Consider the following 13,536-nt stretch of genomic DNA (forward strand, 5'->3'; position numbering starts at 1 on the left):
TGGGAAAAAGAAATGGTCCAAATGTGGGATGCAAGATCCACTAGATGTGGTTCAAAAATTTCAACACTCAACAAGCTCCTTAAGGTTTACCTTTGCAGTGCTGATTCAGCTGAGATCCATGATGGAGCAGTTTAAATTTCTCAACCAACAATGACCGGTGTGCTATGAAGCCGAGGATGTGATGACCAGAAAGCAGAAGCCAGAAAATTATAACATGATGGAAAAAGTCATGATGCCAATAAACAAGGTTGATTTTGAGGTTTGTCGTGTGTTAATGCACTTCATAGGGCGACATCTGAACATTGTTTCGAGAGCGACCACAGACAGCACTCCTGCATGAATATCTCTGTTCAACGAGACTCACATATTTTATTGTTTTCATCTTTTATTTTTCTATAAAGCAACCTAAGAAATTCCTGGTTTGTTATTTTTTTTAAAAATAGATCCGGGTTTAGTTTAATCAGTGTTTGACAGTTGACCAAAAATAACTAAAATCAATGATATTTTTATAAGCTTTGCATAGTGTTTATGTTACGGAAAGAAGGTTGTCTTTCTTAATTTAAGAAAATGGCTGCTCATTAATTGATAACTCACATCAATCATCTGAAGTCATTCCTCAGCAGCCTGGATCCTGCATGTTTTTGTTCTTTTCTTAGTTCAACACACCTGAATCAAATGATGGGTTATTAGCAGGCCACTGGAGAACATGATGATACGTTGAGAAGGTACTTTGATTGTTTGAGTCAGCTGTGTTGGAGCAGAGACACATTCAAACCTTTGTACTGACATGTGCTGAATCAGGAAGCTTTTTAAAAAACTCCACACTTTTTAGGGGGTAAAAAAACAGCCCACTTATCAAATAAATCATTAGTCGATCAAAAAGATTAATATATTTTATATTAACTCATTAATCGATATGAGTTGTATGAGTTTTATGCCTAAAATGTTATGTCAAATAATAAACACACAGACTCTTTTTAAGGTTAACTGTACTATAATGAGAGAGAGAAGTGAGGAAAACACAATATGGATTTGTTCTTCATAAAAGGCACACACACACACACATGCGCAGTTGCTTAAGCACACACATAAGCAACTGCACTCAACAAGCAGTAAATGACAGCGTGTGGTGGGTGATGTTAATGAAAGAGTGACTTGAGTAAATGTCTAAAGATTTTCTGAATCAAAATGAAGGATCTGGAATAAAGTGGAACTATGTATAATAATCTGGGTGAATGGATGCTTGCATTTTAAATGTAGATCTTGTGAAAAGCGATTTCAGTGGTTAATGTAACAAGAAAAGTGCTATAAATTTTCAGTCACCAAAACCTTCACTGTCACTTCATATGTCAGCTATCTAATTATGTAATTATGTATCTTACTTTGAAATACATTGAAGATTAAGGTCATATGTGTCAAAATGATTAATTATACTTTAACAAAATACATTATTTAGTTTTACAGTAAGTTTGCATCTGAGGAGCCAGACTTGAGAATTTTATGTGTAACAATAATTTTGATAGATTTTCTAAACCAGGGGTAGAATAATATATAGATCAGAGGGTTTAGACAGGAATTAACATAGTATAATAGGAGATAGGCACCTGATAAACTACTGAATATACTCTCTTGGCTCAGAACTCAGACACAAAAATATAGACAAAGGGACAACAGAAACACAATTATAACAACCTTAAGAGTCCTGTCAACTTTTAATTCAGATTTCTTCGGTTTTTCTTTTCCTGAAAGCTGATGTGTGTTGGCTGCAACATGAGAGCGCATGGCTCGTATCTGAGACACAGCCACCACAAAGACTGTAACATACAGAATTATGATGATAGTAACAGGAAGAAGAAAAGTTAATAAGAGATCAACAATATATCCAGTGAAGCCTATCTCAAATGTACACTGTCCAACACATAAATTAAATCTACCTGGTTGCTCAAGATTCTCCTTTAAAATTACAGTGGAATAAACAAGAGAACAAGACCAACACAGAGAAACAGAGACTTGGATTCTTTTTAGAGTAACCTTAGTGGGATAATGTAAAGCATCACAGATGGATGGCTACATAGCGATCAATTGAAATGAGGACCATAGTTTGTACTGAGGTAGACGCAACAGTAAAACCTAAGACAGCAATCAAAACACATATTATGTTGCCAAGATACCAGCAGGCATTCAAGTAAATTTGAAAGAATAACAGGAAACCCATAATGAAATCTGAGAAAGCCAGAGAGAGAAGAACATTTGTGGAGGTGTGAAACTGCCTGGAAAGATTAAAAACACAAACACATAAAGACTTCACATATTTCATTCAGTCTAAAAGTCACGGCCTTCTGGTGTGATTTTTCAAGAAATGTTGACCTGAAGTGCATGATAGCAATGAATGCACTTCCTCAGCAGCCTGAGGAAGTTCAGTCATTATGAGAAAAGAAAAAAGACAAAAATCAAATCAAATTTTATTTGCATAGCAAGGCATTTCAAAGTGCTTTACATCATAAACACAAAGTCATGCAACATAGAATAAACAATACATTGTTCCATATTACGTTTCAAATACAATTCTAAACAGGTGTGTTTTTAGTTGAGATTTAAAGGAAGTCAGGGTTTCCGCTGTTTTACAGTTTTCTTTAAAACTGGTGTTATGTGCTCTATCTTCCTGGTTTTAGTGAGAACACGAGCAGCAGCGTTCTGGATCAGCTGCAGCTGTTTGATTGATTTGTTGCACAGGCCTTTGAAGATGCTGTTAGCATAACCAATGTGACAATGCATTACACCTACTGCATCGTAGGTGTAATGCTAGCTGACACATTGACGTTCATTAACACAGTGAATAGCCATTGAGGACTGTAGGCTAACCCAGCTAACAGAAAATTCAACTAAAGTTTCCGTCGTGGGAGCTTTACGGAGTGGAGACTGGAGCAGCGAGCTGCGCTTATGCTGAGAGTTTGTGGTGGGGCTGAAGGACTGGATCTGTGTTGGCCTCCTCTGTTGTTCCTGGATCCTGTTGACTGCCGGACCGGTTGGGGAGCGGAGGACATCTTGCCGGGCTGGGACTGAGGACATCTTGCTGGCTGGAGCTGAGGACGGGTGAGGTGCCAAGTGGGTTTGGGTCTTCACTTGGAGTGGGGTGCCAAGTTCCACGCTTCGTCAACACATCAGGCCTGCAACGGGTTTTTTGTTGTTGTTGTTGTTGGGACTATATTTTAGTTAATTATTGCCGGCTTAGCTGAACATTAAAGTGTGGGCCCACATTGATTAATATAGGGTGTGAAACCAAAAGAGTGAAACATGTTGCATTTTGTGCATTTGTTACTGTGTTTAATATATGTTCAACACTCATACAAGTGTGTGTTTGATTTATTGTAGAACTGTATTTGGAGTGCATTATTCCTGTTCAAGTCTATTTCATTTGGTGAGAAGGAAAGAAAAGTACCAGTGCATTGTTACTCCAAGGTGAGTGAAACTCAACATAGGTTTAAAGATGAGAGTGTAATAAAGTCATTATTTATAATTTAATGAGTTTAGTAAACTCAGGGGCCCTTGCCTACAGTATAACTGGGCTACAATGCTACTCAGTGATGAAATCATTAATTAATAGAGTTTTAGCACAGAGTGATCTGGTATTTAAAAGAGCTACTTTAAGTGACTTGGAGGCAAAAAAAAATCAGTCTGAGGTTTCTTTAGGCAGGGGATCAGTCTGAGGTTCGAATTAGGACCGCCTTATTTCATATTTCTGTTTTTTGTAAATTTTCTTGTAGTGATCCAGACAGGTAATGTAAGGGCCAGACACAATCTGGAGGGAGACGGGTGTAAAGATAATATCTGGCCTCAGACCTCAGAGACGCAGAGTGATGGATCTTCTGGAAAGTCAGGGGCAGGTGGCTTTAATGAAGTGAGGTCTGCTACGTGAGTGCTAAGGAGAGACTTGCCGAGGAGAACCTGTTGATTCATTCCATCTGTAAATTTAAGAAAATCTGGTCCGGAAGAGATTTCTTCATTGGTATCTATTGAATCCACTGAATGATTGGAGGAGCAGAGAGGGTTGCGGGAAGGAGGGAGGGAAGCAGTCGCGCCATCTCCAGTCGATTTATCAGCTTGTTTTGGAATATCATGCTCCTGATACGAGGAGCGTTCCATCCTAGTCAGACATCCTTGAGCCTGTTCTTCTGAAGCGGTGATCTAGTTGCTATACTTGTTGATAAAATAAAAAGGTTTGCAGTGAGTAGCTTTATCCCATGTTTATTAAGATTGCGTCCTCCTCTTCCAAAAAGGTGAAAGCGCTGCCAATAGATCCAGAGGTTATCGATGAAGGTCACTGAGCTGGTAGAGCAGGTTTTAATCACCCATTTGTTTATCGTGAGCAGCCTGGAGTGTTTTTCATCTCCCCATTGAGGTGATAGAATTGAACCACTGAGAAATAAATTCATTTTTAATTTTCCCATAGTGTTTAGAAGAATGTTAAAGTCCTTTTTCAGAATCTCAAACTTTGCTTTGCCATATCGTTGGCTCCAACATGCACAACTAAAGTCTCAATATCTGGCTGATCAGTGGTGAGAGAGAGTAGTTTGTTGGGTAAATCAGATACAGTGTCACAAGGAAAATACATCACTCTTGTTTTCCTGGGATTGCAAACGTCACTGATTCCCTTTACTGCCTCATCTCCAACAATAAGCACTTTTGGGATACCTTTTGTTTTCCTGGTGGTCCCTTTGTCCTTTGGAGCTTTGGGGGATAGATATGTTGGTCTTGCCTCACTGTTGATGTTTGAAGGCAAAGTTCAGGCTCAGGCTGGAGTGCAGAAAATCTGTTTTTCAGTGGGATTCCCACAGAGTCAGAATATTTTGAGGCTCGTGCTAATTGCTTTGTCCCTGGGAGCGGGGTCGGTGGAGGCGTTTTGGTTGCAGCTACTGACACACTCGTCCACTTTCAAACAACGATCCAGTACTGGATGATACAGGACATCTTTGTCAACATGCAGACAACGGTTTCCTGTTAAAATCCATCTTTTTGTGATGTGAGAAAATGTGACCATAATAGATATTTTCAGAACATTTTACTTTATTTAATTTGATTTGAGATGAGTGAAACACCAATTAGGAAGCTTCAACAATCCGATTGCATGAGTGTGAAGATTCAGCATTTAAGCTTACTGGGTTCACAACAAACTTCAGCCATGGGGATTCTGAATTAACTGTAACAATGTTCAGCTGTTCTAGTTCAGTTTTCCAAACTTTTCTGAGCTTTATATCATCTTGTAACATCATCCCCTTATAATTTTTGTTGATCCATTCATGTGTGTTTGAATAAACCTGTGGCAACCATTCAGGCTTGTCTAAACGCTTGCTCTAATAAAGCTGTACCTTCGAGCTGCAGTTCCTCGCTGAGTTCCTTCTCACAGATGACTTCTCCTTCTCACCTTCTCTGCTCTGGTCCACTTGACAAGTAGCAGCAGAAATGATCCTACACCTGGTGCAACTGCACGTCTGCTGAACTCATCATACAAGCTACTCAAGTCCAATACCCTATAGAATGGTTGTAAGCAACATCATAGAGAAGTAAATGCTGAACTAGTCAAATTTAGACTAGTCAATTCTGTGCTCTGCATTGACCTTTTCAACAAGTTAGCATAAGTCTACAGGCTAAACAAAACATGTTCATTGCATTATTTAAAAATTATTGTTAAATAATGAGATTTTAGTCTGTTCAGTTCTGCCTACTTTAAGCTCCTTTCAGAATGAAATATTTTAGGGTCTCTTGTCACTAAATCATCCAAATAAGCTGCTGCTGCTCATGACCCCCAATTCAACGTTGACACCTAAAAATGGCAAAAGATGCACAATTATACAACCTTACATCTTTAAAAGCAGAAGAAGAGCATCCTGCACAACCAGCCAGAATGTAGCAAGTGGTTTCTGGATGATAAGTCAACAACAAAACATGTCTTTTCTAGCGCATACAGCAGTAAAACCAGCCGACCGAATGAACTGGTCAGGCTGGGGTGTTAGGAGAGGTGCTGTGTTTGACTAGGGTTGCTAGGTGCTGGGCAGTATCTGGTGATTTTGATGTTACATTCTGGAGGTGTTTGAAATGGCTAATTTTTCATCCACTCAAAACAATAAATAAAAAAAAGAAACACATGCAGCTGTTTTTTGGCAAGGAACCCTTAGGGTGTCTTTAGAAGCAGTTGAGATTGTTCAAAATTCACATTTTGCATGTTTTGCATTCCCATAACTGTCTCAACTGCTTCTAAAGACATCATAAGTGTTTCTTGCCAAAAAGCAGCTGCATGTTTTTTTATGTATTTTATGTTTTGAGTGGATAGAAAATTAGCCATTTCAAAAACCTCCAGAATGTAACGTCAAAATCACCATATATATAGAGATATATATACATATATATATCTCTATATATAGATATATTTCATCCATATTTAATCTGCTTAAAACTCAGAAATCTGTCTTGGTTTCTTACAGTTTAAATAAGGGATAAGTGGGGAGCAGAGTGCAAAACTTCATTAGTCATTTCATAGCAACAAGTAAATCCTAGAAAACCATACGATGAGTCATACAATCATTATAAACCACGTCTTTGTTTTGGCTTTGACATTTTTGATCATCTTATGTCCAATTTCTCTGTCTTGCTCTAAGAGCATATGTAACAGTTCCTACAGTATGTGCTTTAGAAAGACAAGGAATTGGACACAGATCAGAAAATTATAGATACTTCTGATGTTTTGTACTAACATCAGAAGAAACAAGAAGAAAGTTAACAAGCAACATTGTTTTTAACTACAATTGAGATACTTGTATCAATTTTAGTTATGCTTTGTTTTTGTGTTAACCATCAAGAAATTTGGTCTGATTTCTGTTGATGAGAACACTCATCGTTTATACCATTCATTCCACAGGAATCATGCTTCAAAATCTTTAGTGTAACAATCAATTTCATTGATTATCTGAACCAGTGGTAGAAAAAGACATAAATTATTGGGTTTAGACAGGAGAAGGAGGACAAACGTATCACAAATTCTGCAGATGAGGCATTTAGTATCTTGGCCTATAAGTGTTACACAGAAGTATGGTAAGAGTCATAGTGTACCTTTAAAAACATTATTTGAAATTTAGTTTCTAGTCTTCACAAAATGTTTTTGGTTGTTTTAATGTGCATCACTACATGCATAAAATATAGGTGGCTTGAGAGATTGCTCACTAAGATAAACAGGGCAGGTTAATTTATTAAACTCATGAAGAAATTGTGCAATTTAAACTTTACCTGATTTGATCTTTTCAGCTGTCACTATCTCTCTATGTCACATTGATGTTACAAGAGTCAGGCAGCAGGATCCCAAGTGTTACAATGAGTTTGACTGATTTTCTGAACCAGGGGTAAAAAAAGGCATAGATGATAGGGTTTAGGGAGGAGTTAAAGTAAATCAAATATATGACAAAAGTTGCCGATGATGCGTTGAGCAACTGGTCCTGGCCTGTGAGAGCAACACAAAAATATGGGCACATGCACAGAAGGAACACAACAACGACTACACCAAGCGTCCTGGCTGCTTTCATCTCAAATTTCATTCTGGTGAGGGGGCCCTGCAGTGCCGGGGTTGCAACCTGAGAGCGCATCGCCCGAGCCTGAGACGCCGCCACAGTGAATATTCTCATATACAAAACCACAATAACTGTGATGGGGAGAATCAAGTTCAAGGTCATATCAACAAATCCCACAATGTAGTTGATGACAATGATACATTCGCCATAACAGGAGTTATACCTGCCCGGCTGCTGCAGGTCATCCTTCAGAATCACACACTGAAAGATCACTGAGCCAGACCAACACAGGCACACACAGAAATTCACTAGTTTCTGTGTCATTCTAGTGGAGTATTGCAAAGGATAACAAATGGCTACATAACGGTCAATAGATATCAATACCATTGTTGTTATCGAGGCTCCAGTGATAGTATAACCCAGGTACTGATACAAAACACAGATTATGTCACCGAGGAACCAGCAGCCATTTATAAGAATAATCTGAATGAACATGAGGAGACCAACGAGGAAGTCTGAGACAGTCAGAGAGAGGAGAATAACATTGGTGGGAGTATGAAGCTGCCTGTGGAAGAAGACCAGAGAAATGTGATACTAACTGACACATCAGGTACCAAACTAAAAATGTACAACACGACAAAACCTGGAAAGGGTCCCACCTGAAGTGAGAAATGGCGATAATGACTAGCAGGTTCAGAATTACAGTGAGGACAGAGATAACAGACAGCACAATGTAAACCAGCATGACCTCAAAGTAGGGACGCTTTGGCCTCCTGCAGGAGGAGTTGAACATTTGTGGAAAACAGAGTTCAGTTTCCTCCATCGCTGTCAACCAGAACAGCAGCTCAGCTCCAACTGCTTTCTGGCTGCAGCTTTTTTTATCCTCCTCCTCACGCTACTCCCCATGGAAATTATGCTTTGAGAATTTTTAAATAATCGTAATGAATTATTGATTGGGATGATGAAGCATGTTCATCTTCCCATGTTTTCTAATGAACTATTTTTTATTTTATTTTCCTTTTTATCCCTTCACTGGCTTTATGATGTAAAGCACTTTGAAATGGCTTCCTGCTGAAACGTTCTATACAAATAAAATTTGATTGATTGATTGATTTTATTGATTGGCTATAGCGAACATTCCAGGGAATTTAAAAATATAAAGTACATGATAACAGACAAAAAAAGAAGAGACGAAATTTCATTAAACCTGTCTTAGATGCAGTAGTCTGTCAGTAGTTGCATTTTACGCAAATTTAAATTTTGAAAAGAAATTTCTTTAATTTAAAAGAGGAACTGCATTAAATATTTAAATGTTTCTGCTCCAGGATGAGGTGTTTTTTTTTTGCATATTGAAATACCGTATTTTCCAGACTATAAATCATTCCTGAGTACAAGTCGCACCAGCCATAAAATGCATGATAAAGAAGGAAAAGACAAATATAAGTTGCATTTTTGAGGGAAATTCTTTTAATAAAATCCAACACCAAGAACAGACATGTCATCTTGAAAGGCAATTTAAAATAAAAATAGAATAGAGGCAACAACAGGCTTACAATAAGTGTACGGTATGCTAACGTTACATGACAAACTGAGACAGCCTGGTATGTTAACATAACACATTGAGTTATTCAGATAACTATAGCATAAATAACATGCTGACAAGTTTACCAAACCATCCCTGTCTCTCCAAATCACTAAATCGAATAAAATCTTTATCCTCGTGTTGGACTCCACTAACTCCGAAGGTAGAATAACACAGGCCTAGAGCGCCCTCTTGCAGTTTAGTGTGAAAATAACATGTGATATGATATAATAATGTGTTAATTTCCAAGTCACTCCGGAGTATAAATTGCACCCCCAGCCAAACTATGAAAAAAACTTATAGTCTGGAAAATACGGTAGTTGTATTTCACAAAACTGCATTGGAAACACTTTTTTTTTTTTTTTTTTGCAATGTATGAGTCACATGATCAACAACCAGATGCTACTACAGGCAGAAAAGCCCAAAGAGGTAGTTAGTTTGTTTTGGTTTGTCACACAATGTGCAGCTGTCTCCACCAGAGCTCTGACAGCGTCTAAACATGTCTGGACCATTTCAATTGCAGCGGATTCCAGTTATCAAATCTAAGCATATGGGTCATTCTATAATTGCAGATACATTTGGCATCTCAAGAAATTCATTTTTATTAACCCATGTTATTGAAAACATGTTACAATTAACTACATACTAATTTGACTTTTTTTCAAGATAAACATTTTGGATACAGTCCAATATGTTAACTCTATTATGGAAAATGTTGATAATGTGTTAACAAAACAACATATTCTGAAAGACTAAATTTTCTTTATTAGCCTTTATTACACTGGTCTGATACTAAACTATTACAAACTGAGACATCTAATTTGCAAATAATTATTAAAGCTCATAAAATACCAAGATTTCTTTCAGAAAACATGATACAGCCAACAACATATAGAATATATAAAACAATAATTTTCTCTTTTTTGTGAAAAAAAAAACAGCAGTAATAGGCAAAACAATTGCTTAACATTTCATTGGGGGATTTTGTTTATTTGCTTTTGATGAAAAACAGAATTAAAAAGCAATTCTGGTGCCATTGGACCTTAAAGCTTCCAGAATTATGGGGGACATGGTAGTAAATGTCAGAACAAGAAACAACCTTCTGATTATATGTCAGAAGGAGTATACCACATTATAAGAGTTTCTTTCATTTGAACGTTTGATGAAAATATTTTCCTATATTCATTCTCATGTAATACCTCCCCATATTAGCATCATGATTTTCACATGCTGAGACGCAACTTTGGTTGGATACGGAATCAGTTTACACCACAACACATTTTCTTGAGCTGAGCAGACAGCAGTTCTTTCCACCTGTGTGTTTGGCTTCGCAACATCTTGATTCTCCCTCCAAATAACAAACACTTGGTCTTCAATCGTTTTGAGTGGCTCTACGGGAAAGTTCAAGGTTTTGATGTTGTAACACAGGCACATTAGATCATGCTTTGTGAAGCATGAGCAACTACAGAAGCAAATAATCTTATATTATAAATTATAATAAAACTTGTATTTAAATCACAGATATCTGTTGCCATATCCTTCCTGACTTGTCCTTTCCTAAGTGAAATTAACTTTTATAACTACGTTAAATTTTTCATCATGGAGCCCAAGATTCCTGGCAGTGACCCCGCTCTGATGAATTGCTTTTATTCAGAAAATCCTATCAAAAAATGTTTTTTTTTTTGTTGTTTTTTTCAATTTGACTTTGTTATCTTACTCTTACATTGTTTTTTCCATGTATCATACAAATATTGTGCAGTTAAACTGATCAACTAAGTTTAGAAAATATGTATCAATGTGTGACTGCATTTAATTACCTAAGTATTGGTTTATTATGACTATTGTTAGTTTAATACCAAGAAGTAGCTGTGGTTGAGTAATTAACTCTCTTTCCATTAATTTCTGCATTCTGTGGTGTACATGAAGCAATGTCCTTAAATATTTGTCAAAGTTCTAAACATTGGAACAAATGCTTAGAACATTTGAACAATGTGGTTGTTCTTGTGGTATTGCTGTCAGAAGAACTGGTCTTCACTTCATCCCTGGTTTTATAACTTGTTGTTTTAATTTTATTTCATCAATCACATTTCAGCCACAGTCACTCATGAAAACATTTTTCCTACATAAACATTTTCTTTTCAACCATTTTTAGTCATTTGTCTGGGAGTTGGCAGAGAAGAAATGTATAACTTAAATGAAAGTAAATTAAATAATGTTGAACCTGCCAGACAGTGCTCTGAGCAAATGACAAAAATGATCAAACTACAGTTTCTTTATTTTATGGTATAATGTGCAGAGTGCACTAAAATAGCATATTTGCATGGAAAAAAAACAAACTTTTTTCCATTTTACAGAGATCTTCAGTTGAGTTGCTCATCTACACACATAAGTGTCTTTTATAGGCAAATGACTACATACTAATGTCACAGGAGTCATGGTGGAATATTTGAAGAGTAAATATGAGCTTAATTGATTTTCTGAACCAGGGGTAGAAAAAGGCATAGATGATGGGGTTTAAGCAAGAGTTAAAGAAGAACAAACATATGACAAATGCGGCAGATGAAGCACTCATAGAGTTGCCTTCCCCTGAAAGGGCAACACAGTAATATGGACACATACACAGCAGGAACACCAGCACCACGAGACCTAGAGTCTTTGCTGCCTTCACCTGGGATGTTTTAGCCGTTACAGAATGTCGGAGACTGATGGCTGTGGTGTGAAAGCGCATGGCACGAGACTGAGACATGGCTACCACAAACACTCTGAGATACAAAACTACAATAACACCGATGGGAACAATGAAGGAAAATGCAAGATCAGCATATCCTGCAATATAGCTAATTACAAAGGCACACTCTCCAATGCAGGAGTTATACTTACCTGGATGCTTTAGGTTCTCAATCAGAATCAGACTCTGAAATACCCAAGAACAGATCCAGCACAGGAAGATGCAGACCTTTACTCTTCCTTGTGTGATTTTGGTGGAGTAATGCAGGGGATAACAAATCGCTACATATCGGTCAAAAGATATGAGCACCATGGTTCCTATTGATGCAGAGGTGATAACATACGCTAAATACTGATACACAGTGCACATAATGTCACCGAGAAACCAGCAGCCGTCTAGGACAGCAGTTTGAAAAAACAACACGAGGCCCACAGAAAAGTCTGAGATGGCCAACGAGAGGAGCAGGAGGTTGGTGGGAGTGTGCAGCTGCCTGTGGAAGAACACAATACTTTTAGATATCTATATCTGTATAACTGAACATTAATTATAATAGCTGGTGTATAAAAACATTCTTTAAAACTCCTGGGCGTGTACCTGAAATGTGAGATAGAGATGATGACCAGCAAGTTTAGAAAGGCTGTCAGGACAGAGATGGAGGACAGCACAATGTACATGAGTACAATCTCAAAGTGAGGAAGAGTCAGCTTCTTGCAGGAGGAGTTGAAGAACTCTGGGAAGCAGAGTTCAGCTTCCTCCATCATCTCTGGTGGAACAAGACTCTAAACTATGGTGACCTCAGTTTTTTGTTTTTTGATAACCTGTGAGATTATCTCCACCCTCCTCTTCTTTCTCCATGCCTCAGGAGTTCAACCTGCTCCATGGAGATGTAGTTTCTTTATTTTTTTTTCTTTTTATGTCAAGCTTCAACAGCTTCCACTTTGGGTTTTCTGGTTCTTTTTCAATACTTTTTTTTTGTGCAATGTTGGAATGACATGTAACTCTTCCAAAGCAAGTGGTCTTTTCTTACCTATTAGATGTCCAACAGACAAGACAGAATGACAGATGCAATGGAATGAGAAAAAAATTCCAACACCTAATTTAATTTTCCATAGGTAAAAAAATATATACATAAGATCATAGAAAAGTTGGTCAATAGAAAACCATGTGTTCAACCCATAGCAAAAACATTGTGTAGGAAAACAAAGGCTTATCTAGAAATCAATCATGTTATAATTATAGAAATAGTACATATACTTGGCTGTGAAGTGGTTTGAGGTGGATATGTTACAATTCTAGTATAGAAAAACACCTGCTGGTCAAATGTACAAAACCTTAACGTGGTCAACTGGTCACAGTCTGAAGACATGACTGGCTCGCTTAAACTATTGTACCTGCAGTCCTTTGCTAGTTTCTGTAGCAACCAGAATGTGCACACTCAGATCAGTATGGAGCCCCTAAAGAGACACGTGGGGACACGTCCCCCATGGCCCCAACCTCCATCTTCCCCTGGTTTCTATGCCTATGGAACCAGAAAACGAGATGGGGTTGTTTCCAAAGGTAATAAAACTTTGGAGACAACCAAAGTTTTATTATTATCCAACAGATAATAACAATGTATCTGTTTGGGTCAGCACTCAGCCCTTAGCTACTTGTATTTGTGATTTCTAATG

General features: G+C 37.6%; 2 protein-coding genes and 1 pseudogene across 2 annotated transcripts; all 3 read right to left on the reverse strand.

Annotated features, from left to right (window-relative positions):
* Window positions 1-1,458: 1,458 nt before the first annotated feature.
* LOC129379173 (trace amine-associated receptor 13c-like) lies at window positions 1,459-3,069 on the reverse strand (annotated as a pseudogene).
* Window positions 3,070-7,310: 4,241 nt separating this feature from the next.
* LOC129379174 (trace amine-associated receptor 13c-like) lies at window positions 7,311-8,382 on the reverse strand. Its single transcript, XM_055059824.1, has 2 exons — window positions 8,216-8,382; window positions 7,311-8,121 (listed from the first exon to the last, which is right to left on the reverse strand). The coding sequence occupies exons 1-2, from the start codon at window positions 8,377-8,379 to the stop codon at window positions 7,311-7,313; spliced, it is 975 nt and encodes a 324-aa protein (XP_054915799.1). The 5' UTR covers window positions 8,380-8,382.
* A 3,166-nt stretch (window positions 8,383-11,548) lies between these two features.
* LOC129379262 (trace amine-associated receptor 13c-like) lies at window positions 11,549-12,627 on the reverse strand. Its single transcript, XM_055059961.1, has 2 exons — window positions 12,461-12,627; window positions 11,549-12,356 (listed from the first exon to the last, which is right to left on the reverse strand). The coding sequence occupies exons 1-2, from the start codon at window positions 12,625-12,627 to the stop codon at window positions 11,549-11,551; spliced, it is 975 nt and encodes a 324-aa protein (XP_054915936.1).
* Between the last annotated feature and the right edge of the window lie 909 nt (window positions 12,628-13,536).

The sequence above is a fragment of the Poeciliopsis prolifica genome, unplaced genomic scaffold (assembly GCF_027474105.1).
Source record: "Poeciliopsis prolifica strain line A6 unplaced genomic scaffold, Auburn_PproV2 SCAFFOLD056, whole genome shotgun sequence".
In the NCBI taxonomy this organism is placed as follows: Eukaryota; Metazoa; Chordata; class Actinopteri; order Cyprinodontiformes; family Poeciliidae; genus Poeciliopsis; species Poeciliopsis prolifica.

Coding starts and splice junctions, on each gene's coding strand:
- LOC129379262 (XM_055059961.1), bottom strand. CDS start 12,627: ATGATGGAGGAAGCTGAACTCTGCTTCCCAGAGTTCTTCAACTCCTCC. Junction 12,357..12,460: donor ATCTCTATCTCACATTTCAG/GTACACGCCCAG, acceptor GTTCTTCCACAG/GCAGCTGCACACTCCCACCA.
- LOC129379174 (XM_055059824.1), bottom strand. CDS start 8,379: ATGGAGGAAACTGAACTCTGTTTTCCACAAATGTTCAACTCCTCCTGC. Junction 8,122..8,215: donor ATCGCCATTTCTCACTTCAG/GTGGGACCCTTT, acceptor CTTCTTCCACAG/GCAGCTTCATACTCCCACCA.